The following is a 27699-nucleotide window of genomic DNA, read 5'->3' as shown; positions in this document are numbered from 1 at the left end:
AGTCAGAGGTTGTTCAGGGAAAAAGCACATGCTATAGAGTCATCACTGACAGGGGCAGAGGGTGCTGTTCTCTGGTGCCATCACCCTCCCGGAGAAGGAAATTGCAAAGAGATTGCCAGGCACGTCTTGGACAAGCTGCTTTATTAGAGCGCTACAGTGGGGGCTCCCGCACAGAAGCACCAGGCGAGGTGCTTAGCTTCCCTCCTCCCCCTCCGCCGCCATGGCCTCCTGGCTCTCCTCCCCGCGCTGCTCCTGCCGAGTAAACTCCTCAATGACTATGTCCTCAGAGCTTGCAAAGCAGCAGAGGGGAATGCAGGGTTAGGAACAACTCTCTGGGCATCGTCCCCGTTCACTCCCTTCCTGTGGTCCCAGAAAAGTGACCCCTTCTCTGCTTCCAACTCAGATCTTCCCCCTCTAGGTAGCTACCCCCCCACCCCGATCGATCGACCACTCTGGCTGGTTTCCCTTCCCTCCCTCCCCAATCTCCCACAAGTCCCCCCCCCCAGAGTGCTGGAGGGGAAATAAGAATGAAGGGTAGGGAGGAGGGAAGGGATCGGAAGAATGAAAGACGAAGGCGGGGGAGGGGGGGAAGGAAAAAGAAAAATGGCAGGGCTGAGGGGGAAGGATTCTGAGAAGAGCAGGGGGTGGAGGGCCTACGAAAAGCACTGAACTATGACACGAAGCTAAACCATATGTTTCCACAGCACAGTATTGAAAGCAACACTCCAGGGAAGCTTTTTAACATTTCCATCGTCATAAAATGGAGGGTGGCAATGGGGAAAGGGGGATGGGGCTTCCAGGCCTCACATTTCCTTACCTAGCAGCCTCTGTAGCAAGCATGGAGAGGGAGGGGAAAACAGAGGCGAAGCTGATGCGGGGCTCTTCAGTTCCAGGAAGATATGCCTTGTTTCTCTTCCCCCTCCCTTTCTAAGCCTCTCCTCCCTCCCCCTCCCCCAACACACACACACACACACACACACACACACACACACACACACACCCTGAAGACCTAGGAACCCAACCTGCCTATTGCTATACATTCTCTACCCAAACTGCCAGTCCTTGATTCCTGAGATCAGAACTGCTTGGTCCCCAACACTCAGGCCCACTGTTCCTATCAGTCCCACCTGGGCATTCACCATGTGACGGCTTTGGATGCATCAGGATCAGGGGCAGCTCCACACCAACATCGCTGCAAGGATTCCAAGGGAGAGTCACATATCTCCCACCCAGGCCACTCCCTGAACCTCACCCCCTCAGTTTTCTGGTCCTGGGATGTCCTCAGACTCTCCTTTGGCGCTCTTTTAGGATCCTTATCTCCTCTCCCTCCCCTTCGTGCCCCTTCCCCTCCCCCCACAGCTTCCCCCTAGCGTCTCTTACCTGGCTATCAGGTCACCTAGGATGCTGAGGGTAGAATGACACCGTAAAATTAGCAGCTGGAAATGGAAAGTGGCAACCTAGTTTTACTGGGGGATAAGGGATCATAAGGCCAACTCAGCCACAGAAGAGGTTTCTGGAAGGGAAGGTGGGTTGCCCACTGAGCTCACAGGTTTGGGAGACTGGTCAGGGAGAAGGGGTGGTGAACAGCTTGATTGGGTCAGTCCAGTGAAGGGAGAAAACAAAAGTGGCTCCCCAGCCCCTGCCCAGACAGACCCTGAACCCTCACTTACCCTCCACCAGACACCATCAGGTTGACTCTCACTTTGTAGGACACCAGGATCCCCAGGAGCTCCTTGTCCATTCCAGGTTGAAGACTGGAGGTGGTAGTATACAGTCATTGTTTGTTGGAGGGTGGGGGGATTAATTCATTCAGTCCCTCAGTCCCTTCCTGTGCACCTTTTCTTTCTTTCTTTTTTTTTTTTTTAAAGATTTTATTTATTTATGTGACAGAGAGACAGCCAGCAAGAGAGGGAACACAGCAGGGGAGTGGGAGAGGAAGAAGCAGGCTCCCGCCCTGAGCCAAAGGCAGACGCTTAATGACTGCGCTACCCAGGCGCCCCCTGTGCACCTTTTCTAACAGGCCTTCCATGCTCTCATCTCTCCTAGTCATTGAAATCACATTTCTGTTCCTAAAGTCCTGTTTTACCATGTCACCCTCTGGTCAAGAGCCTACCTCTCTGAATAGAACTATGTGGCTTGGCTGGCTCCACCCAGCCTCTCGAACCTCTTCTGCCCTAACACCTGAGATACAACCTAAGCAGACCCACCCTCTCTCTATGCTCAGAACATGCCATGCGGATTCCCACCTTCTGGCCTTTGCCCGTACCATGCTCCCAATTTGGAATGCTCTTTTCTTGCTCTGTTGCTATCCAGATCCTACGCGTGTCTCAAGATCTATCTCATTCTATCACCTGCAGGAAGCCCTCTCTGGCTATGCCAGCTTCTTTTAACTTCTATTGAATTTCTAACCTGAACCACATGTATAAACATTTAACCTTTAGATTACATTTGAGTTCCTCTTTGTTCCCCACCTAGGCCATACATTGACTGAAGGCCAAGACTGTCTAAAACTTCTTTGTATCCTCCCACCTTGCTAAGCATAGGAATGAGCATGTAACAGGTGCTCCATGAAAACTCACTGACTGGAAAATAAGACACAGAAAACTGTATGATATTGGGAGAAAAGTCTCTTCATGAATCTGGAATACTGATCCTTTATCTATAAAGTAATGCTCTTTGGACGATTTCTAAGGGTCTTTCTAGCAATAACAATCTATAGCCACAAGTTTGATAAGGCACAGAGAAGGACAGGGGGCAATTAGCACTCATCAGGTGGTGGCAGATGGCTTTTGGTGGGAGACACATCTAGCACTAGGGCCTCCAAAGACAGGGCTAAATGAATGATTGGATAGAATTCTATCAATTCCTATTATATCATTCTCCTTTTTTTGGTCCTCCTCCTCCTCCATTTCTCATCTCCTAGTCTTTTCACTCCATTTCTGTCTTTGCTAGAGAGCAGCTACTCTAGAGATCACAGTGTTAGAGCCAGACAGCATGTGGTAGAACGCTTTCCATCTCTGCCACTTACTAGCGACGCGGGCTTGGACTAGTTCCTTCATCTCTCTGGGTCCTTAAGTGTAAAATGGAATAAGAGCACATATCCAGCTGACTTTAATGTGATTCTTATAAAGATATAGTGTGTATATATGTACATGTATACATATGTGTGTATATATATATACACACACACATGACCTTTGTGAGCTGCGAAATATACAACACAGGGAATTTTCCTCACTGCTTTTTCCTTTCTTGCTGCCTGTGACCTAAGCCTGGGCATTGGTCCCATGGGCATTATTTAACCTCCTGTGTTGGCCCTCAGGTTTGCAGGGGTCTCTGAACACTGGACTAGGGACATTAAAAAAAAATAGGTAGGCTTCCTTACAGGTGAGAGCTCGGAGCTGTATACATAGCATGCAGAATGGGTAAGGGGATAGAAAATGGAGGTTGGGCGTCACATGTGAGCTTACATTGTGCTAGAGGCCAGATTGGTATCACCATGCTTGAGTTTGCCATCCAGCGCCAGGCCCTGTTTCTGGCAGTTGGCAGCCAGGAGCGGGGTTACTGTGAAGCTCTTAGAGAAGCTGGAGTTAGCAGCTATAGTCTCCCTTCAAAAGGAGAAGAGAAGAACTTAGGCAAGGCTTGCCAGTTAAGTGTACTTTCATTCCCAAGACTATCTTGCACGATTCCACAAACCTACTGGAGAGCAGGCATGTCCAACTGTGGAGAGTGGGAACAATTCACTCTGGTGGGAAATCTTTACGCCCCTGACCTCTCTCAGCATTTTGATGGTCCTCTTGTGTGTATCCACCCTCTAATTCTCCTGGGAATCCCTCCCTTTCTCTACATCAACCCTCACCTTGACCTTCTTCAGTCCTGGGTTCTTACCCTCTTCCTTCTTTCCCCAACCCCCTCCTTTGCCTCCAGTCCCCGACCCTTTTCCCACCAACCCACCCCTTGGCTCTCTGACCCCGGCCCCGGTGCCAGCTCACGTGAACTCCTGAATGAACACGGTCTTGGTGTACTTGTCTAAGGAATACAGGACAACATCTGTGATCTGGTCCACTGAACAGCCAGGAAAAGCACATGACTATAATCAGACAGTCATCCTCAAGACCCCAACTCACTGCCCTCAGATGTGACCTTATACATGGGTACACTGTGCATGATGCACTAAGATGTGCTTGTGGACAAAGATAGGCATTTTGATAAGCCTGCATTAGAGGGAAAGTGTAGATGAATGCAGACTGGGTAAGTGGGGCAGAGATTTGGAAAATGACCTGCAGATTAGGGACCAGGTACAAGGGGAATAGGAAAAGAAGCTCACCTGAAATCTTGATTTTTTTGATGAGCTTGTTGGTGGAGTTGTTGATAGAAACATTGACAGAGATGGGTTTGCCGTGGTAGTGAACCTGAAGCAGGGGGGAGAGGCTCATCACGAGGTTGTAGGGAGAGACCCCAGATTAAGACCTAGAATTCCTGTTTCCTTAACACTGTTGCCACCCTGGCTTCTGTCCCTGTCTACCCAAGTTGGAAGTCGTGAAGAATCAGGGTTTCAGAGGGGTTCCAGGGTAAGGGGTCAGGAAGTGGGGGTCACAAACCTCCCTGTCCATCCAGGCCTGCAGCTGTAGGGGCTGAGCTGACAGAAGGAAGCGGTGGGTAGTCTCGGCACAGGGGCCAGGGCCTGGCTCCGGGGGTGCAAACTGTATTTTCCGAACCACCAGCCGCACAGAGTCTCTGAGTAGAGGCCAAGAGGTTAGCCAGAACATCTCCTTGGGGACTCACAGACCATTTCCATGACAACCCCATGGCCTGGTCCTTGCTTGGGGTGGGGGTGGGTGGAGGTAGGGGTAAAGCCTCCCCCCAGAGAATTCCTCTAGACCCTCAATGGAGGTATCCAGGCCATGGGTTGGCGAACGATGGCTTACTGGCCAAATCTGGCCTGCTGCCTGTTTTTGGATGGCCCAGAAGTTGAGAACGGTTATTGCATTTTTTAAATGGTTGAAAAAAGTCAAAGAACGATAATATTTCATGACATGTGGAAATTATATAAAATTCAAATTTTAATGTCTATAAATAAAGTTGTATTGGAAGACAGCCCAGCTCATTCATTTACATACTGTCTCTGGCTGCTTTCGCACTACAATGGCAGAGTTGAGTAGTTGCAACTGAAACTATAGGGCTGGCAAAGCTGAAATTTTTATTTTTTGGCCCTTTCCAGAGAAGTTGGCTGACTGCCCTGGAGCAAGGAAGAGAAGCCAGAGGGGAATCAGAGCTGGACCTCTGAGTCGGCGGCGACTGCACTGTGGAAGTTAGAAGTAGGGCTCTTTCTGTCCTGAGATCAAGATCTGTTTCCTAGCACAGGCTGAAGGCAGGTATTTGGGAGAGGACCGATGACAACCTCTTGGAGATTTTCTCCTCCAGGTTTTCAGCACAGAAACTCTTCACTTCAAAGTCAATCCCACAGGCCTGCGAAGGGGGCAGGGGCAAAGAGAACTAATTTTCCAACTATCCTTTCCTCTTGGGTCTCTAAGGAAATGCCTGACCCCATCCCTTAGCTGTCCGTTACTCCAGTCTTGTCCCTTTGTCCCTCTGTCCCTTTTCCTGGACCTCACCTTTCCTGCATCTTCAGGCCCTGGCTGCAGTGTCACTGAACAGGGAAGGTTAACAGCCATCTGGGGGATCAGAAAGAGATCAGCAAACAGCAGAAATAGGGCCCCCCTTCCTTTTTTTCCCTCTTTAGCTTCCCCTCTTAATCTCCCCTGGAACCCTTGCCCAGGACTTGGGGGTCAGTACCTGCAGGGTAAAGGGGTGGGCATTGTCCCCCAGCTTTTGCAGCAGTCGCTCCTGTAGGATGGTGAGGGGCCCTTGGGGGCTGGTGGACTCAGGTGGGAACACTTGCTGCACCTGTACATACAGATCTTTGCGGAACGTCAGACCAATCACATCCAAGTCATCGTGGCCATAGCGGAAGGCACATGTCAACGTGACAAACACTGCAGGTAAAGGAGGAAGAGAGTGACCTGTCGTGCCCGAGGGAGAAAGGAAGTTCTTAAATGGCTCGGAGGAAGACACGGAGAGACAAGGTAATATGATTGAAACCATGTGGCCATGAAGGAAAGGATTAATAAATTAGATTACAGTAAAATTTTAAACTTCATTACATTAGGAGGCTTTATAAACAATGAAACAAGCAAAAACCTGGGAGAAAATATTTGCAACGTGCATAGCAAACAAAAGTTTAGCCTTCCTAACCTGAAACTAATGAACGTTGTGTGTCAACTATACTTCAACAAAAAAGCTTCACGTTTGTGATATATAAAGAACTCCTGCAAATCAACAATTTAAAAATCCCAATATAAAAGTGTGCAAAGAGTATGACGAGGCTCTTCGCAGAAACACAAAATAGAATGGCCAATGAGATATGAAAACACGTTGGGGCTCCTGGGTGGCACAGCTGGTTAAGCATCCGACTCCTGGTTTCAGCTCAGGTTGTGATCTCAGAGTCGTGGGATCAAGCCCCGTGTTGGGCTCTGCACTTGGTGCGGAGTTTGCTCGAGATTCTCTTTCCCTCTCCCTCTGCCCCTCCCCCTGCACGCTCTCTCTAAAATAAGTAATAAATCTTAAAAAAAGATCTGAAAACATGTCCAGTCTCATTAGCAATCAGATAAATGCAGATTAAAACCACAATGAGATAACATTTCACACGCACCAGATTGTCAAAAACTTTAAAAGTCTGACAATACTAGGTGTTGGTGAAGAAGTGGGAGTGTACATAAGGATAGCCACTTTGGAGAACTGTTTGGCACTATACAGTAAAACTCAATGTGCTCATATATTATGACCTAAGAAGAATTTAGAGGAACTCTTGCTCATGTTTATGAGGAGATACATATGAGAATGTCCATTGCATCAATATTACATTTGTCATAGCATAAAATTAGAAATAATTTCAATATCAGTGAAAGAATGGGTAATATAGTTATGGTATATTCACATAATAGAATGCTAAGCTGAGGTTAAATGAACTAGAGCTCCATGTATGAACATGGTTAAGTCTCAAACTATTGAGTAAAAAAAAGCCAGCTTCAGAATGATATGCACAATCTGATACCGTGCATAAAAAGTTTAAAAGCATATAGAACAATGTTAGAGTTATTCACAGATACATGAATATGCAGTAGAAGTATAGAAACATCACAGGAATAATAAACACCAAATGCGGGATAGTGGTTCCCTGGGCTGGAGGCCAGGAGAGAAGGAGGGTAGGAGGAGGGGGATGGGATTAGGAAGGGACACATGGGAGAACAGTTTGTTTCTGTAGTTCTTTTTGAAGCTAGGTGGTGGGTACAGGGTATTTATTACATAATTCCCTAGGGTCAGACTACCTGGGCTTGAAGATGACTTATACGATTCCCTCGAGTTTTCTGAGCCTCAGTTAATTCACCTGTCAATAATAGGAGTTCTACATATGTTATTTAGACTTCACAACAATCCTCTGAAGTATCATTATTATTTTTTAAATATTTCATTTCGTAAATAATTTTTACACCCGATGCAGGGCTTGAAATCACGACCCCGAGGTCAAGAGTCGCCCACTCTACTGACTGAGCCAGCCAGGCGCCCCTCTTCTGAAGTATTATTATCTCCACTTTATAGGTAGAGAAAATGAGCTCAGAGCTGTTAAGTGACAGCCCAGGGTTTCAACCCAGGCCTGTGTGACTCCAAAGCCCAGACTTCCATATGCCCAGCCTAAGTCATAAGAGTCATGAGGGTATAAGAAATCCCTTCGGAAACTGTAATTATAGATGTGAATGATGATGACGATCATGGGAATATTGGCAGAAATCAGATAATTATAATTGCACTCATACTTACGCAGCTGGTACCTAAGATTAGGGGCAAATAGAAAGCCGCTTCAGTGAACTACTGGAATGTGGGATGGGGTGCAGAGGGCTACCTGTCCAAGGACAGAGTGACAGAGATTGACGGAAGGAAAGAGGTAGAACAGGGGTGATAAGAAAGAAGGAGAATCTTAATTCTATCAGGAGCCCTGACCCACAAGAAAAGTACTGACAGCCACACACTAGGAGAAAGCAACTTAATTTAGTATTTTTAAGAGATCAAAATATCGAACAGCCAGAATATCTGCTTTTAAAATTAAGAAGAAGGAAAGTGAATCTATATTCAAAAGATACAATGACGACTGAGAATAATGATAATGGTAGTATTTATAAGGACTGGGGCAATGGACGGCCCCATATACTGCTGGAGGGAGAGTCAATTGGTTCAATCATTTTGGAGGGCAGTTTGGCAAAAATAGAAAGCTTTAAAAATGTGTGAATGTGGGATACCTGGGTGGCTCAGTCAGTTAAGCATCTGTCTTTGGCTCAGGTAATGATGCAGGGGTCCTGGGACTGAGTTCTGCATCAGGCTCCTTGCTCAGTTTGGAGCCTGCTTCTCCCTCTGCCTGCCGCTCCCCTGCTTGTGGTCTCTGTCTCTCTCCCTCTCTGTCTCTGACAAATAAATAAATAAAGTCTTTTTAAAAATGTGTGAATGCCCTTTGGCCATTCATTTCTTTTATTTATTTATTTATTTATTTATTTATTTATTTATTTATTTATTTGACAGAGAGAGAGAGAGAGAGATAAGGCTCTATCCCAGGACCCTGGGATCATGACCCAAGCCAAAGGCAGATGCTTAACTGGCTTAGCCACCCAAGCGCCCCTGGACATTCATTTCTTCTCTAGGCATTTAGTCTAAAGAAATAATTGGACAAGTAGGAAAGATGTGTGTGTGTGTGTGTGTGTGTGTACATACACGCACATGTATGCACTTCACAGCGTTGTTTATAATAGCAAAAAATGTCTGATTGAAGATTGGCTAAATATATTATGGTACCCCCATGTGGTATACTACTAGGCACCTGAAAAATGCATAGATTTCTATATATTAACATAAGTGAAAAAGATTAGAAAATATTATTTATGATATTGCATTTAAATAAAAATATAGCTATTTTGCACTGAAAATATGAATACATGTGAACTAAAATATTATTAAGTGATTATCTTTGAGTGATAGGATTGCAAGCCTCTTTCTCCTTCATCTGTACTTTCTAATTTGTCTACAGTGGAGACAAACTTCACAATTTTCAGAAGATGTGACAAATAAATTCCCCTTGGCTTTCAATTATGGCCAATTAAAGAGGGAGAAGAGAGAGAGAAAGAAAAGGAAAAGGAAAGAAGGAAAAAAGAAAGGAAAAGACAGAGAAGGTGAGAAGGAGAGGAAAAGAGGTGGCTGGAAGGAAACATGGGGAGGGAAGAAATGAAAGAGACGAGGAATAAGACAGAAAAAGATCAGGACGGATGAGGCAGAGGGATACGTAGTAGCCCCTGAGGTGAGGGTGGCAAACAGGTGGATTGTTCTGGCACAACCCCCTGTTTGCAGGTGGGGAGGGCATCACCTCCCCCACCCCCACCCCCTCCCCCACCACTTCCTGGGTTTTCAGCAGATTAGGATCATCCTTTTCGCGTGCTAGAAATTAGCTCGTTATCATTTTTAAAAATTCAACATCTATTCTAAAGTTATTGATTTAGATTTTTGTCTCTTAGACAAGCAGTGCATCTTAATTGTGTGAAAACCAGAAAATACAAACAAAAAATAAATCAGAGCTCTGCCATCCTACATCATATTGCAGAGATAACTGCTGTTAATATCTCTTGCACTTGCTTCCCCGCTTCGGGTCTCTAATTAAACATAAGGCTACCTTAGATATTTGTGACATTGCCTTTTTGAAAGTGAACTTTTTATTTTGAGATCGTTGTAGATTCGCACGCAGTTAAGAAACAATACAGAGAGATCCCAGATAGATGTTTGTTAAACGATGCATCTATACTGCCCTACAACTGGCCTTTATCACTCAGTAGTATAGTATATCAACAAATGAAACTTGATAGAAAAAATATTAGAAAATCTGCAAATAAAATCATCTGCATAAAAGTAACAAAACATATAAAAGAAACAAGGAGGAAACTTAAGAAATAGACACAGCTTAAATGAATGATAATAAAAAATTCTAAAGGGCATAAAAAAGATTCAAATAAAAGGAAAAAGACATTTTACTTCTGGATCAACATGCATGTTCTAAACTAAATATTTCTTTCTGTAGGTTATTCTGAAGGTTATTCTGAAGATTTTGTAGGAATGTGAAAAAAAAGATTTAGGATTTTTTTTTTTTTTAGAGTACAGAGTAATTGAGAGTTTTAAGTTGGTTAATTTACTGGCTATCCCCCAGAATTCCTCTGATATTTAAAACTGGCTGTACTGCTTATCCACACTGTTTAATCAGAAATACTAAGGTTATTTTATCTCACAGTACATAAAGGTTATGTTTGGACTAGTATTCATCAATTTGTTCTGAGTCTTTTTCAAGTCAAACCCAATTTTCAAACTTACTGAATCACAGAGTAAAAAAAATTTTTAAAAAGCAGTGCAAAAATATTTCAGCGTAGTGTTGATCTATGGTGTTGTGGCCAGAGTAATGTCTTTTGTTCTTACTTGGTGGAGCTATTGTTTTCTTTGTTTCTTTACCTAGGATTTCCCCCACCCAACCACCAAAAAAGATAGGGGGTTTCCCTGCACAGAAGGAGAGGTGGAAACATATATACCAGAGGTTGCAAAATGGCAGTCTGAGGGTCACATCCAGCCTAAGGAAAAATAAAAGTTTTTTGATCTATCCAGGCCTTAAAAAATCTTTTAGTTAGCTGCCAACATTTGAAGATCAGGAAATTTGCATGAAAATATGGATTTCTGGAATACTGGATCTTTCCATAGCCAGTCTAAGCCCATGTTCAGTTTAGCAACAAAGCAAGAGGACCATCAAAAATAATAAAGAAAGTCAGAAATTTTAGAAAGAAACTACTTTAATTCCCGCACACATATAAATTTTGTATACTTTTGAAATAATTTCATTTATGTTTTAGAAATATATCTATGTTGAATATTATTTGGGGAAGAGGTACCATAACCTTTTTAGAATTTGGGTCTCTGAAGGTCTTATTCTGAGCTTCATTTCCAGTTCCTTTCCAACCACCGGAAAATTTGACCACACTCGGCTAAAATTCCCAGTTGTTTGCCCCCACCAGACAAGGTGTTCACAGTTCCCACCACTTTTTGGTTTTCTTATACCCCTCTGGTCCACTTGTCCACTCTACTCATTCAGGTTACTTGTCTGGCATGTGTGACATTTCAGTTTGGGGTCCCTGGTACATACAAAGGCCAAGAGAATTTTTACTTACTCTTTCGATCTTTTAAGTAATCAGGGTCAACCAGGACCACACCATCTGTGTAGAGAGGGAGAGATGGCACAGTGGTCAGGAAAAATCCTTAGACTGTGAAACAGAAGTTGATCCCTGAAATAGTTCTTCCCATTTTCCCCTTTAATTGGCCTCCTCTCCTGCATGTTCCTTTCTTGGCTTTCTTTTAGTTCCTGGCTCCCATTCCCTTCTCCCCACGCTCTTTCCCTTTTTTTTTTTTTTAAGATTTTATTTATTTATTCGACAGAGGTAGAGACAGCCAGCGAGAGAGGGAACACAAGCAGGGGGAATGGGGAGAGGAAGAAGCAGGCTCATAGCGGAGGAGCCTGATGTGGGGCTCGATCCCATAACGCCGGGATCACGCCCTGAGCCGAAGGCAGACGCCCAACTGCTATGCCACCCAGGCACCCCTCTTTCCCTTTTTGAACTCACTGACCAATGGGATCCACCACGTCCACATGGTCCACGAAGTCCCGTTTCCCCAGGTAGATGGAAAGCTGTTGTGGAACAACCTCACATGTTAGTTTCATAATCACCTTCGACTGGGTTCCCCTGAAGCCCCCAACGCAAACCCTTAAGACCTTGAAGGAGGTACCCACCTATCCCTTTTGCCCTCTCATTTGCCCAGCTAGGCCAGGTTCTCTCACCTTCCCATTGGAGCAGGTCTTCTTATACACCCTGTAAAGAGAAAATCACAAAGAAAATAGGGAGGGTCATCAGGAAAGAAGGGAAGAGGAAAAGAAGGGAGAGGAAAGGAAGGGAAGTGGGGGAGAAAAGGAAATATTCCTAGGATTAGGAGAAGAGGACCAAGGAGCACAAAATGGTGCAAAGGTGGAGGAGGTAATTGGAGTAGAGTTCAAGTTACAAGTTGAGGAAATGTTGGAAACTCCTCTACCCCAAAGGCAAGTACTTGGGTTTGGGTAGGGGACAAGTCACAGATTCAGAGAATTAGAAGGAGTTCTTACTTACCTTGAGATGTTGGCCATGGAGTTGATGGTGAGCCTTCTCTGAGAAGAAGGAAGGAAGGAAGAAGGCTCAGTCATTTGGTCCCTATTCTCCTTGCCCCACTCTGGGATACAATCCAGACACACCTAGTGTGGTGTAACCTTTCCTCCTTAAATAGACACCTCACCACCATCAAGTGCCTTATATTCTCCCTCCTGCCAAGGTTACTTAATCAGTCATACTCTCACCCATCCCAGACAGGGGGAAAAAAACCCCCTATTTTTACAAATTGTCGACTAACCATACTATCTATTCTCCAGAAAGCGCATGGCTTCCTGGAATAGCTGGGGCACTCTTGAGCACCTTCACGGAGAAGGAACTTGTCTGGAAGGGGGCTGGAGAGAGGCCTCCATCCAGACAATTTGAGGAAAATTGTACTGGATGAGGCTGGACATCACCTGGCACACAGTAGGTGTCAAGACATGTTTGTTAGACACACAAATGAATGAATGAAAGAAAAAATGGATTCTGTCCATTTGCTCCTACAGTGGATTCTGAGTCTGAGTTCACTTCATGGTGGCCTTAACTCTCAGCTAAAAGAGGAGAAAAGTGTGGAAGAGAATGGGTTGGTGCTCTCATGCTCTTGGTTGCTGGTGGCAGAAACCTCTATGGAGGTCGAAAGCCTTCCTTGAATCTATTCATCCCTCTTTTCGTCTTCCCCCGATTTTCCCATTCTTATCCCCGTCTGTGTCCCCAGGTGCTAGACCTTGGAGTAGGGACCCTTAGAGAGAGGGAGATGTCTGTCTAGTGCTTCTCTTTGATGCATATCAGGTCTGGCCTGAGGGGTGAGCTTCGGTGAGCTTCCAGAGGTCTCTCACAGGGTCTCTCAGCCCAAGTACCTGCTGGCTGTGTCAAGAAAAGTGCCCTCAAGTGCTCCTTGATATATTCATGGGGATGCTAAAGGAAAGGGATATGGGACCTACTATGGGCTAGAAATAGAGGACTTTGGACTATTACCTGGGGAGAGAGATGAAGCTCGCATCCGTCTCCAGCTCTGGTTGCTATGCTCGCCTCCCCAGCCTCTTATACTTAAGGTCCTTTGAATGCTTAGACTGGTGGGGGTCAGGGAAGAAGAATGGAGTTGGGGGGGCATAAAACAGTGCTTTATAAATAGCTCAGGTGCCAAGAGTTTGGAAAGCAGATTAAAGGCTAAAAGATTAGTGGCTAAGGATTAGCAGGTTCTTGCTGCTGGGACAGGGTGGGGGTAGAGGTTTGAATCTGATGGTGTTAAAGTCAGGGGAGCTGGAGAAGGGGAACTACAGGGTTATGAGGCCTTGAACCTAAGGACTAGGATCAAAGGGAAGTCAGAGACATTAAAGGAAAAGCATGGTGAGGGATAGAAATAGGAGGGCTCAAAGTATGGGCCTTTGTGGGCGCCTGGGTGGCTCAGTGGTTAAGCATCTGCCTTCTGCTCCAGTCATGATCCCAGGGTCCTGGGATATAGTATGCATCAGGCTCCCTGCTCAGCGGGGAATCTGCTTCTCCTTCTGCCTCTCCCCCTGCTCATGCGCACTCTCTCTCTCTCTCTGCCTTTCTCTCTCTCTCTCTCTCTCTCTCTCTCGCGCACACACACACACACACACACACAAAATAAATAAAATCTTTGGGGAAAAAAAGTATGGGCCTTTGTGGTCCTGAAAGGAGAGCCTTGTGTCACACTCTAGTGTTTCTATATTTCTTGATCAGCTATTACAGGACACACAAAAGCCAAGGGTATGGGAAAGAATACGCCTTCCCCAGTCCCCCATCACATGGGGACTTGGGACTCTTGAAGCCTACTGTTTAGATACCCTGATTATCCCAGCTTATGTGCACAGCAGGAGTCAATCTCCTCTAAGTGGGGGTGGTGACTGGGGAGTGGAGGCTGAGTGTGTTGAGCTGTGTGTGCACATGTCTTGAACGTTTCTTGATGGAGAGGAAGGTAACAAAGGATTCTTGGCCCAGGGGCAGTTTCTCCTGCAAGGATGTTGCATGTGGAGGGAATAGGCAATTGACATCTGTATCACTCCCACCTGGAGTAAATCTTCCCACCCAGTTTTTTACTCTCCCCAATCCCTGAAACTAAGTCCATGCTACAGGCTCTAAGCAGCTTCCCTTGCCTCATATGACCACTCATGGAATTAGAGATATTTCTGTCCTACAGCTGCCAGGACCCCCACAATGGCAACAACAAAAATAATAATCTTCCTTTCTTGGCTGTCCTTTTCACAGGGCCCAGGTCCAGGCTTTGTGGACGTAGAGAACGTAGAGACAGAACCTCCAAAATCTGGGGATACAGGACCCTACCCTGCCTCCAGCCCCTCATAGAGCTGGCTGGTCTTTAGTATCTATCCACAGATGCCTGCCCTCAACCTGCCACAACAGGGTGTCCATTCCTCAAAGGATGGCCATGGCTGTGGCTCAGAGGGCTGGGCCTTCCCTACGTCCTGCTCCCTACTGTGGCTGCTGGGCAGCTGTCCTGTATTCCTTTTGTACGGCTAACTGTGTTAGCCTTTGCCATTCCTTGCCAATATACACCCCAGGAGCTTGTCTTTTAGTTGCTATTACTCTGCCCTTCTCAGGGATTTTAAGATAGAGCTAGAAGCCCAGACTCTGCAGGGACTACAATGGGACTGAAACTAATGCTGGACATACAGGAAAGAGTTATGTACTTGCCAAGGTTGGTGTCTGTGGGGAAACCAAGATTTCAGAATCAATGTACTTTTGGACTAGCCTTCAGACCATTTTTGTCTTCAGCCCCACATTTAAAGTGTATACCCTCTTTCAGCTCAGATCCATGGTCCTCTCAGCAGGAAGAAAATAGATCCGATAGGTCTTTAATTCATTACTCTAATTGAACTTAAATCATTATCTCTCTTCCAGGGGTGTGTGCCTTTCTTGGCTGAGGTATAATTTATAAACAGCAAAATGCACAAATCTTAATTGCACAGCCTGATGAATTTTTATCTACCGTGGTAGGCTGAATAATGGACCCCAAACATATAGGGTCCTAATCCCTAGAACCTATGAATGTTACCTTATATAGCAAAAGGAACTTTGCAGCAATGATTAAATTAAGGATCTTGAGATGGGGAGATTATTCTGAATCATCTGGGTGGGCCCTAAATAACCACTAGTCTCTTTATAAATAAGAGGAAAAAGAAGATGAGAGAAGGAGATTTGACTACAGAAACAAAGCAATATGAGAACGGAAGCAAGATGCTATGTCACTGGCTTTGAAGATGGAGGAAGAGGCCACAGTCAAGGAATGCAGTTCTGGATGCTGGAAAAGATGAGTGCATGGAGTCCTCCCTGCCCCCCCCCCCGCCCCACCTATAGTCTCATGATCATAAAGTGGCTGTTGCAGCTCAGGTGCAGCCTGGCTGACACCTTCATTTTGGTGAAACTGATTTTGGACTTCTGACCTCCAGAACTATAAGAGAGTAAGCCTGCTGTTTCAAGTCACCAAGTCTGTGGGAATTGTTTTACAGCAGCAAGAGGAAACTAATACACCTGTGTGTACACATATGTAACCACTACCTGGATCAAGATATAAAACATTTCCATCTTTTCCCTAAATTCCCTCATGTCCCTTTCCAATTTGTAGTCCCCAAAGAGAAGTATCAACATAGTTTAATTTTGAGCAAGAGCGTTTGCATTTTCTAGTGATTTATTTCTGGAGTGCAAGAGTGGTTCAATATTTGTAAATGAATCAATGTGATACACCACATTAATAAAAGAATGGGTAAGAACCATATGATCTTTTCAATAGATGCAGAAAAAGCATTTGACAAAGCACAACATCCATTCATGATAAAACCCCTCAACACAGTAGGGTTAGAGGGAACATATCTCAACATAATAAAGGCCATCTATGAAAAATTCCCAGCTAATAATTACATCCTCAATGGGGAAAAACTGAGAGCTTTTCCTCTATGGCCAGGAACAAGACAGAGATGTCCACTTTCACCACTGTTATTTAATATAGTACTGGAAGTCTTAGCCACAGCAATCAGACAACACACACACAAAATAAAAGGCATCCAAATTGGCTAAGAAGATGTCAAACTTTCACTATTTGCAGATGACAAGATACTCTATTACAGGAAACCCAAAAGACTCCACCAAAAAATTGCTAGAACTAATACATAGATTCAGTCAAGTTGCAGGAAACAAAATGAATGTACAGAAATCTGTTGTATTTCTATACATCAATGATGAAGCAACAGAAAGAGAAGTCAAGGAATCAATCCCATATACAATTGGAGCCAAAACAATGGGATATCTAGGAATAAGCCTAAGCAAAGAGGTAAAAGACCTGTACTCTGAAAACTATAAAACCCTGATGAAAGAAATTGAAGATGACACAAAGAAATGGAAAAACATTCCATGCTTATGGATTGGAAGAACAGATATCGTTAAAATGTCTATACTACCCAAAGCATTCTACACATTCAATGCAATCCCTATCAAAATACCACCAGTATTTTTCACAGAGCTAGAACAAACAATCCTAGAATTTGTATGGAACCACAAAAGACCCTGAAGAACCAAAGCAATCTTGAAAAAGAAAAGCAAAGCTGGAGGCATCACAATTCTGGACTTGAAAATATATTACAAAGTTGCAATGATCAAGAGATTATGGTACTGGCACAAAAATGGATACATAGGTCAACAGAACAGAATAGAAAACCCAGAAATGAACCCACAACTATATGGTCAACTAATCTTTGACAAAGCAGGAAAGAATATCCAATGGGCAAAAGACAGGCTCTTCATCAAATGGTGTTGGGGAAACTGGACAGCAACATGCAGAAGAATGTAAATGAATCACTTTCTTACACCATACACAAAAATAAGTTCAAAAAAGATGAATGGCCTAAATGTGAGACCTGACACCATAAAAATCCTAGAGGAGAAAACAGCAACGACCTCTTTGACATTGGCCGTAGCAACATCTTATTAGATATGACTCCTGAGGCAAGGGAAACAAAATGAAAAATAAGCTATTAGGACTTCATAAAAATAAAAAGCTTCTGCACAGTAAAGGAAATAATCAACAAAAATAAAAGGCAACCTACAGAATGGGAGAAGATATTTGCAAATGACATATCTGATAAGGGGCTAGTGTCCAAAATATATAAGGAACTTATCAAACTCAACATCCAAAACCCAAATAACCTGATTTTTTAAATGGGCGGAAGACACAAATAGACATTTTTTTCCAAAGAAGACATCCAGATGGCCAACAGACATATGGAAAGATGCTCAACATCACTCATCATCAGGGAAATACAAATCAAAACTACAATATTACCTCATACCAGTCAGAATGGCTAAAATTAACAACACAGGAAACAACAGGTGTTGGCAAGGATGCAGTAAAAGGGGATCCCTTTTATACTGTTGGGTATGCGAACTGGTGCGGCCACTCTGGGAAACAACATGGAAGTTCCTCAGAAAGTGAAAAATAGAACTACTCTATGATCCAGCAATTGTACTCCTAGGTATTTACCCAAAGGATACAAAAATACTGATTTGAAGGGATACATGCACCCCGATGTTTATAGCAGCATTATCAACAATAACTAAATTATGGAAAGAGCCCAAATGTCCATCAACTGATAAATGGATAAAGAAGTGGTGGTATATGTATACAATGGAATGTTACTCAGCCATAGAAAAGAATGAAATTCTGCCATTTGCAACAATATGGTTGGAGCTAGAGAGTGTTATGCTAATCAGAATAAGTCAACCAGAGAAAGACAAATACCATATGATCTCATTCATATGTGGAATTTAAGAAACAAAACAAACAAAGGAGAGAAAAAGAGAGGCATGATGAGAAACAGACTCTTAACAATAGAGAACAAACTGATGGTTGGCTGGGGGGACAGGTTACATAGGTGATGGGGATTAAGGATTAAGGAGGGCGCTTGTGATGAGCATTGTCTATTGTTTGTGTTGAATCACTCTATTGTACACCTAAAATTAATATTACACTGTATGTTAACTAACAGGAATTTAAATAAAAACTTGAAAAAAAAGGAATATTCACATTTTCCGAGAAAGCAAGAGTAAGAAGGCAAAGGGATGCATCTCTAATTATGGAGCTTCTGGCCTCTATGATCCATTGAAGTGAGAGGTATTTTCAGGTCCTTACCCACCTCACTTACATATCCCAGTGATTTTTCCCAGCCAGGCCTTCCAGTTAGGAAGTGATGATCAGCTCTCTAAGTGAGGAAAGGATGGGTTTATTCAGTAAAGGGCTGTAGCAGACAGAACTGTTTGTCAACTCACCAGGCACCCACCCCCTTCCTTCTTATGGGCAGAATGTCCATTTCCTAAGCCTGTCATGGCCATTTCATCCCTCTTGCCAGTGATTGGTTTAGTTATAGGCATGATGAAATTCTGGCCACTGAGATGTGAAAGAAGTGTGCTAGGGAGATTCTGGGAAAGGCTTCCCGAGTAATAACAGTAAGCCCACAGGAAGAAAGGCCTTCCTCTCCTACCATTGAATGTTGTCATGTTTGGATGCAATGCCTGAAGAGTATCAGCCATTTTGTGACCATGACAGTTGCTAAACCAACATGCTGGGGTTGCAGATCAGAAAGATGGAGTCAGGATGTTTTGTGACATTGTTGAGTTGTTGAATTAGCCAACTCCAAAGTGTCCCACTCCTGGACTTAGAGGCAAGGTAATAAATATCTGCATTTTAAAAATCAGCCGAGTTGGAATTTTCTGTTATTGCAATTGAAAGCATACCAGTGGACTTAAGTGGGATCTGGACAAAGGCATTGGCTCTGTGGGGGAGGATAGAAAGGAGAGAGAGGAATCAAATGGTAGAAACAGAGACTTCGTATGCTGTCCTAGGTGCTGGACACAGCGGTACTAGTCTCTACTCTAAAGCTTTTAACAGCCTTGCTGGAGATAAAGAATAGACATTTCGAAAGACAAAAAGGGAACACTATGGAAAGGGCACCTGGACAAGGCTACCTCAGACATAATTATATGCAGCCAGTCATTTTCCCATGATTTCATTAATAAGTTTGGATTATCCAGGGTTTCAGATTATAGCTCCTTGCCATCAAGGTTGAGTGACTGTCTTGTTCTATTCCGCGCTGCACCTTATTCTCAGCAGGTGACCTCATTATTTCACTGCATAAAGAAATCCCAGGCAATGGGGGTGAACTTTCCAATCTCCAACACCCTCCAAGTTCACCTTTATTTTAATTCCCGGTGATGAAGAGGACGATAATTGCCAGGCACGTTGCATTACATGCACTGCCTCCTTTTCTCCCCACAACCAGATAGGTGCTAGTATCCTCATTGTACATATGAGGAAATGGAGGGTCAGGAAGACTTACCTACAGTCATATAGCTAGTGGGTGATGGAACTAGAGTTAAAGTCTAGGTCTGACCTGACTCCAAAGCGTGCATTCCCCCCACTATTTCACCTATCTTTTCTCCCTCATTTCTTTCCTTCCCTTCTTCTTTCCTTCTTCTGTTCCTCCTCCCTCCAACTCCTTCCTTTCTCCCCCCACCCACAGCACCCCTACTCAGAGAAAGAGATTAGACACCATGCCTTTCCCTCCTTTGCCTCTTTAGGTCCTAAGGAAACAGCAAACATTGCAGAGAAACTGTCATCAAGACATGAATATTAGATGTGAGGGGCCAAGAGGAGGAGGACTGGAAAAGACTGGAGGAGTAGGGGAACGGAAGGATAACAGCAGGGAAGAAGATAATAAACTTTACCTGACATAGTAAATTCTAGATTATCAATGAGATAGATACCCAAGTGGGTTTGACCTACAGCAAACAATATATACAAGCCTTAGCTGTGGGAATCATTCAATTCAACAAAGTATAACTGAGTCATTCATTCATTCAGTAAACATTTATTGAACACCTACTATGTGCAAGGTATCTCTTTCTTTAACTCTGAATCAGAAGGCATTTTTTTTTTGGACAGCAAGACGTATAATGTGGAAAAAAACACCTGGAACATATGTTATTATAACTTTACTGGAAGGCTGCGGGAAAAACAGAGATAATACAAGGCGCTTGTATTATCAAGGGACCTCTGGGTCTGGTGTGCGGCTGAGAGAAGTGGGAGAGGATGGACAAACACACAAAAGAGTGGAATTCTATGCAGTTTGTGGTATGTGCCATAACCTCAGTAGGAATCAAATATGGTAAGAGTGTGAGAGAGACATACATTTTGATTAGAGGGACATCTGTATGCTGGAGTCTCATTGGTCATTATAATTATTCCTAACTTCTAAATTAAATCATGAGAGTAGATGTTGAGAAGAGTTAAAGAGGGAGATTGGGAAAGAGAAATGGTAGAATAAGGAAGAGGAAGGAGAGGAGGAAGAGGGGAAGAGAATAGAGAAGAGAAAAAGCTCTAGGGGTAAGCCTTGGGGAAAGGTCACCTTCAGAGGAAGGAGGACAAAAAGGAGCCAGGGAAGAGGTCAGAAGGGACATCCAGAGGACCAGGACGACCAGAGTGATGCAAAGTCACAGAAACAAAAGTGAGGAAGAGTCTCACAGAAGACAGGGTGTCTGGCCTGCAGGATTTCCTAAGGCACAAATACTTCCTTTTGGCCCAGGCTGTGTTGGGCGAGGTCTTTTCCTGAAATAGCCACTGGGCGGCAATGGCAGCAGTGACAGCTGGAGCTGTGTCTGCTAGCAGAAACCTAGCAAAGCTAAGCCAGCCTGAAGCAGGCACTTCCCTGGAGTGGAGGACACTGGAGTGAGCCCTTGGGTGTATGCCAAACCTCGAATCACACGTGTTCTCCTCGAAGAGATCAGCTTTATCCCTAGGAGCAAAGGAATAACACAAAAGACCTTATGCTGAGGAGCATTTCACAATTTACAAGGTGTTTTCACACCTATTGACCAATTTGATATTCGGGAAACCCTAAAAGGTTGGTATTATTATGCCCATTTCACTGGGGAGAAAACTAAGTTACAAAAAGGTGTCCAGCATCACAGAGCTAACCCCTGGGAAAACAAGATTTGAATTCATGTCCGTCTGGCTCCAAACACCTGGGCCTCTTATGCAATATCACAGCAGCCAGCTGTCCAGGACTCCGGCTATGACTGCTTCCTTCATGCCTCCCTTTCATCTACCCCCACCCTGCCACAGGGCAAGGATCTCCAAGTTTCCCCTATCCAGGTTTCTGGGCCTCCAAGTGATCTAGATCCCAGATTCTAGAGCCTCCCTTGCAGGCCTGCCACCTCCTCTCACTCCCAGAATCCAGCTGGGCAACATTCCCAGGACCTGAAGATCAGGTTCAGAGTCCCCACTGCTTCCAGTTTCCTGCAGAGTGGATTCTGCCCAGATGGCACCTCCCTCCCCAAGAGCACTACTCACCTCGCCCTCGACTCCTCCAAGCCCCAAGCTTGCCCCCTCTGCCGAAGACCCCCATAATTCTGGAACCTTAGTTAGTCCTAGGAGCCCCAGATTCCGAGCTCCTGACAAATGGGCATTCTCTGGCACTCAGCTCTCAAACGCCTAGGTTTGGCTTCTGTACTTTCTCTGCTATATTCCCACTGGAGTCTCCAGGAGTGGTAGAGAGAGGTGAGGGGTGGTGTGTAGGAAGGGGTAGGGCCTGTAAGGGAGGCATGTCCTCGGTTAGCATCCTTGGGGAGAAGTGAACTGCCTCCTCTCCCCCTCCTCTTACTTGTGCAATAGGCCTCTCGAAATTGACAGGCTGAAAAATGAACCCCAAAATTTCCCCCCAACCTGCTTCTCTCATAGCTTTTCCCATCTCTGTCAACAGTAACTCAATTCCTCCAGTTGCTCAGGCCACGAATCTTGGAGTTGTTCTTGACTCTGCTCTCTCACACCCCACATCAGTAAATCTTGTTGTCTCTACTTTCAAAATCTAGCCAGAATCTGACCACTTCCCATCACCTTCGCCACCCCAGTCCAAGTCACCATCATCTATTGGCAATAGCTCCTCACTTTATCTTCCTCCTGTTCCCCAAGTCCTGCAGTCTATTCTCAACATAGGGCTCACAGGCTAGGTGACCCTTTAAAAGTACAAATCAGGGGGTGCCTGGGGGGTACAGCTGGTTGAGCGATGGACTCTTGGTTTCTGCTCAGGTTGTGATTTCGGGGCTCGTGGGATCGAACCCTGGGACTGGCTCTGCACTCAGCGCGGAATCTGCTTGGGTTTCTCTGTCCCTCTCCCTCTGCCTCTGCCACTCCCCACCCCCCCACTCTCTCTCCATCTCTGTCTAAAATAAATAAATAAAACCTTTTAAAAATATATAATTAGATGGCTTCCCATTCATTGAAAGTAAAAGCCAAGCAGTCCTCACAATGGTTTCCAAGGACCTTCATGATCTGGTCCCTGCCAAACTCTCTGACCTCATCTCTACATTTCCCTTTCCTCCCAACCATCTGCTCTTTATCCGAAGTCACCCTAATATTTAAAGAAGCAACCGTCTCTATTCCCCTGTCTTTTCTTCTCTATTCCCCTTCCCACCTTTATTTTTCTCCATAGCAATGATTACTATCTTTATTTTTTACTTGTTAACTTTCTTTTTTTTCCCCTCCCACTGGTATGTGAGCTCCATTAGAATGAGAGTTTTTCTCTGTTTTATTCACTACAAGTGAACTACCAGTACCTAGAACTGGACCAAGCACACAGTAGGCTCCCAGTAAACATTTGCTTACCTTTTTCCTGGATTATGGACAGTGGCTTCAGAGAGCCAAGTAAGCAGAGCAATTAAGTGCATGGATGCTAGCGCCTGAGTCAAAGGCAGGCCTGCCTGGTTCAAATCTCGTGTCTACCACTAAATAGCCAAAGAAATTCTCTGTGCCTTAGTTTTCTCATCGGCAAAGTAGGGACAATTACTGTACTTAGAGAAAACCTGTGGGGCCAACAATAAGTGTAAAGCATTTAGAATAGTGCCTTGCACATAGTAAGTTCTATATAAGCATTTTTATACTTACATGCACACGGACTTAAGATTTATATCAGTAGGGGCACCTGGGTGGCACAGCGGTTAAGCGTCTGCCTTCGGTTCGGGGCGTGATCCCGGCGTTGTGGGATCGAGCCCCACATCAGGCTCCTCCGCTATGAGCCTGCTTCTTCCTCTCCCACTCCCCCTGCTTGTGTTCCCTCTCTCGCTGGCTGTCTCTATCTCTGTCAAATAAATAAATAAAATCTTAAAAAAAGATTTATATCAGTAATATAAGTTTTCTAAAATCTTTCTGTGTGTTATCTTACATTTCTGCCCATGTTAACATTCATTCATTTCCTGTGTTTTTGCTCACTTCTACAGATTTATATGATCTCCCTGTAGTTTTAGTTGTCTCCTGTGGCCTGGCTCTCAGTCCATAAACTTGGACATTTCCTTGTGTACTCCGTCCTACAGTCATTTAGAAACTGTTAAATAATAATCTCGCCAGGCTGCAGTTTCCCAATCTATACAGTGAGTGGGTTGGACTAGATAATCTCGATGGGCCTTTCTAGCTCTGACGATCTCCCAGGAGGAGGAACAGGCCCCACCCCCAAACCCGCCCTCTTGGTTATGCTCTCTGGCTGCCAAGGGGAAAGGTGACAGAGTCAGCTGGGCTCAGCTTCAAGGGGACCAGGTAGGAGACATGACAAGTTTCTTGGGTGAGGGTGGCGATGGGGTTCCTGGGCTGGACCAGGCTGGGGAAAGCATCAAAAGTAACTGTAGTGCGGAGACACTGGGACCAGGGTGAGGGGAAAGGTAAAGTCACCATGAGGAGAAATGTAATGGGCTAGGACACAATTTGGATCCGGGCATCTTCACCCATTGGATAGTCCCCATAGGCCTCCACCCTTTCGGCTAGCCAAGACCTGAAGGACAGAGGCAGCTGTGGGATGAGAACAACCCAAACTCACTGCCTGCCCTGCTGGGCCCCAGCACCACCTGCTGCCCATCACTTCCCAGGCCGGACAAAGGGGGCTCGAGCAGGGACCGGCCTGCCCTGGGTTGCACGAGGACATATAGCTCTCAGCGACTCCTCATGCCTCCGTCATGGCCCTCCCCCATTCTCTGCTCTTTAGCCTCAGGTCAGGGCTGGGAGGCCTGGAAAATCCAGCCACTCTCACTTCTCCCCTTTCCACCTTTAGGGGGACGATGGCCAGTGCAGAGTCCTCTCCGTTCACAACCCTAAGCCCCAGCCCAGATCCTGGCGACAGTGAGGCAGAGCTGGACTGCAGTTTTAATGAGGAGTTCAAGTTCATCCTGCTGCCTGCGAGCTACACAGTTGTCTTTCTGGTGGGCCTAGGCCTCAACGCCCTGACCCTCTGGCTCTTCCTCTTTCGCCTCCGACCATGGGATGCAACGGCCACCTACATGTTCCACTTGGCCTTGTCAGATACTTTGTATGTGCTGTCACTACCCACCCTCATCTACTATTATGCGGCCCGCAACCACTGGCCCTTTGGTACTGGGCTCTGCAAGTTCATCCGCTTTCTCTTCTACTGGAACCTCTACTGCAGCGTCCTCTTCCTCACCTGCATCAGTGTGCACCGCTACCTGGGCATTTGCCACCCACTGAGGGCACTACGTTGGGGCCACCCTCGCTTTGCAGGCCTCGTCTGCCTGGCGGTTTGGTTGGTCGTCGCCGGCTGCCTCGTGCCCAATCTGTTCTTTGTCACAACCAGCACCAAGAAGGACACCATCCTGTGCCATGACACCACTCGGCCCGAAGAGTTTGACCACTATGTGCACTTCAGCTCGGCCATCATGGGGCTTCTCTTTGGCGTGCCCTGCCTGGTCACTCTTGTCTGCTATGGGCTCATGGCCCGCCGCCTGTATCGGCCCTTGCCAGGGGCCGCCCAGTCATCTTCTCGTCTGCGCTCTCTCCGCACCATCGCTGTGGTGCTGGCAGTCTTTGCTATCTGCTTTGTGCCTTTCCACGTCACCCGCACCATTTATTACATGTCAAGGCTGTTGGAAGCTGACTGCCGGGTGCTGAACATTGTCAATGTGGTCTACAAAGTGACTCGGCCTCTGGCCAGTGCCAACAGCTGCCTGGATCCCGTGCTCTACTTGCTCACTGGGGACAAGTATCGACGTCATCTCCGGCAGCTGTGCAGGTGTGGAGGGCCTCAGCCCCCCATGACTGCCTCCTCCCTGGCACTGGGGTCCCTGCCTGAGGAAAGCAGCTGCAGATGGACATCCACCCACCACGACTGTGGCTTCCCTGCCCCTGGGGCAGATAGATTGTAACCCTGGGAGTCAGGAGGTCAGAGGAAAAAGGGTGAGTGTAAGGCAGAGGTGAGGGAACTTAATAGTTACACTCAATATGGCTGCTTCTTCGTCTTTCCCAGACTCTGGAGAGAGGCCCACACCCTGAGGATCAAGAGGAACCAGGGAAATCATGTGTGATCCCATCTCTCATAAACCCTCCAGTTGTCCTCTCCTTTTTAGCCAAAGGCAGTAACAGCCACTCTTCTTTCTCTTTGCTTCTGTCTCCTTCCTGGGGCCATCAGTCCTGTCTCTCAATCCTACAAGGTTTCCTAGAATTCTCATGAAGTCCTCTTTCTCCCTCCTTTTCCCCACACACATTTGTATAGCATGTGTTCCTTCAGCCAGACCCAAGCATTAGAACTGAAGAGGTGGAGAACCTGGGGTAATCTCAGGATTGGTCTGATTTATTTGATGGTGATAGTCAGAACCGGGAAGAGGGGGCACTGGCATATCACAGATGCCAAGGATGTGACATATGTAGTGCCCACACCCACTTCCTGGTTTCCTCTCAGACAGGATAGTCTTGCCTATCGAAGTGCTGAAATAGGGCTCAATCCCAGACAGCCTGCATGCCAGGGTTCCCCCATGCAGCCGGAGGCATGGCGCTGTTGGACTGGTGTATAGCCCTGAGGTACAGAGGGAGCCTGTGTCTTACCATGGGGCGGATACCATGCCTCAAGGGGCAGGGCCCAAGCTGATGTTGGCCTTTGGAACAGGACCTCCTTTATGATGTTTGCTGAGAGCATATTTGACAGTTCTCCTGTACTGAATGAAAAGAACAGTGGATGGCTTAGAAAGAAAGAGAGGAGCTCTCATGTTTGTGGCTATAAGTTCTAGCACCAAGGGGTCGAGCAGGTTTGTAGAGTTTAGGGTGGTGACAGGGACTGATGCCCAGAGCTGGCTCTTCACTGGTCTCTCCCCTTTCTCTAGCTCCTGCCCTAGGTGAATAATAAATCTGTCACCAACTCTTTCAGATCAGGCTTTAGGGCTTCAGCGCCGGGGCAGACAGAGCATGGGGACAAGGACAGCTCCCCTCAGAGTCTCGCATCCAGTCGCTCCTTCCCAGTACCATCTTAGTACTTACAGGCTTACAGGTGTCGGGAGTAGGTATGGACCTTGGGCAGCTAACCCTCAAGCCTTCGGAAGTAAGAGTGTCTAGGCAGGCGTTCATCAGAAGGGTGGGCTAACACTTTTAGGCAACCCCCTCTGAAATTGCCTTCTAGTGCCCTGGTCTCCCGAGTCTCCAGCCTTCCCTTTTCTTTTGCCCCACTCCTGCTGACCTGTCTCGGATCTCTTACCTGTCTACTGGCATCTGAGGGGTCTCTCTGGAGAGTAAGGCTGGGGTTAGTCTTCAGAAAAAAAATGACGCTGATGCTCCTGAAATTCCTTTTTCATCCTTCCACGTGCTCCCTCTCCCTGCTTGCTACCCAGAACTGCTTCCGTTAGGAGTAAATGTACTGACCTTTTCCTTATTAGTTTCCCAGTGTCATGGCCACTGCCTAGACTGTTATATATCCTATTTTTCATCTGTACTTTCTCCCTTTAATTTCTATGACCGCAGCCTCCTTGCCCACCACCTACCTCTCCTATCCACCTGCCCCACCAGGTGAAGCTGCTTCCTCCATCATAACTGACCCAGTCTCCTCTATTTCTCCAGTCCATTTAACCCATATCAAGACTCGTTTAACCCATCATCAAGACTCATTGCCCAGACTTTGTGGTCTGCTACTTTAGGGCTATCTTCCAGCCCACTATAACCTTAGTTAAACACCTTGACTCTCGCCTTCAGCCAATTTTCTCCTCTCTCTTAGACTGAAGGAGATTGCAGACGAAGCCAGAGCACAAGGCTGGTTTGACCCACTGAAACTTCATGTCTTGGAACTTCATCTAAGCCCCCACTTTTATTACCTTGCTGAGTTCTTAGTGAACATTCCAGAGCTAGTGTTTTCTGTCTTTTCCACCTTCTCAAGACTCCAACTTCATCCTACCCTACGACCTTCTAAGAGTTACCTTGCCTCCTGTAAAACTGAGAAGATCAATACCCCAACTTCTTTCTGCTTCATTCATGATAACTTTACTTTTATATCCATGTTGTCTTTCTTCCCTATAGACCCAAAATGAAAGGTGGCCCTCTTACTTGTTCCTTTGT

At 45.7% G+C, this 27699-nt stretch overlaps 2 protein-coding genes across 3 annotated transcripts; one reads left to right on the top strand and one right to left on the bottom strand.

The window, feature by feature from the left end:
• Positions 1-192: 192 nt before the first annotated feature.
• ARR3 (arrestin 3) lies at positions 193-12304 on the bottom strand. The gene is made up of 16 exons (XM_034649027.1): positions 12288-12304; positions 11966-11996; positions 11755-11815; positions 11301-11345; positions 5797-5996; positions 5616-5675; positions 5402-5469; positions 4602-4737; positions 4328-4412; positions 3993-4065; positions 3471-3608; positions 1671-1754; positions 1381-1404; positions 1140-1192; positions 818-827; positions 193-289 (listed from the first exon to the last, which is right to left on the bottom strand). Exons 1-16 carry the CDS (start codon positions 12302-12304, stop codon positions 193-195), a joined length of 1182 nt encoding a protein of 393 aa, XP_034504918.1.
• On the top strand, positions 5228-27699 carry P2RY4 (pyrimidinergic receptor P2Y4). 2 transcript variants are annotated; one of them, XM_034649095.1, is made up of 3 exons: positions 5228-5318; positions 5920-6086; positions 24425-27699. In XM_034649095.1, exon 3 carries the CDS (start codon positions 24432-24434, stop codon positions 25527-25529), a length of 1098 nt encoding a protein of 365 aa, XP_034504986.1. In that variant the 5' UTR covers positions 5228-5318; positions 5920-6086; positions 24425-24431; the 3' UTR covers positions 25530-27699. The 2 variants fall into 2 exon arrangements, with proteins under 2 accessions (XP_034504986.1, XP_002918064.1); XM_002918018.3 differs by lacking the exons at positions 5228-5318; positions 5920-6086 and adding an exon at positions 23898-23916.

The sequence above is a fragment of the Ailuropoda melanoleuca genome, chromosome X, assembly GCF_002007445.2.
Source record: "Ailuropoda melanoleuca isolate Jingjing chromosome X, ASM200744v2, whole genome shotgun sequence".
NCBI lineage: Eukaryota > Metazoa > Chordata > Mammalia > Carnivora > Ursidae > Ailuropoda > Ailuropoda melanoleuca.
This window is presented reverse-complemented; position numbering and strand designations above follow the sequence as displayed.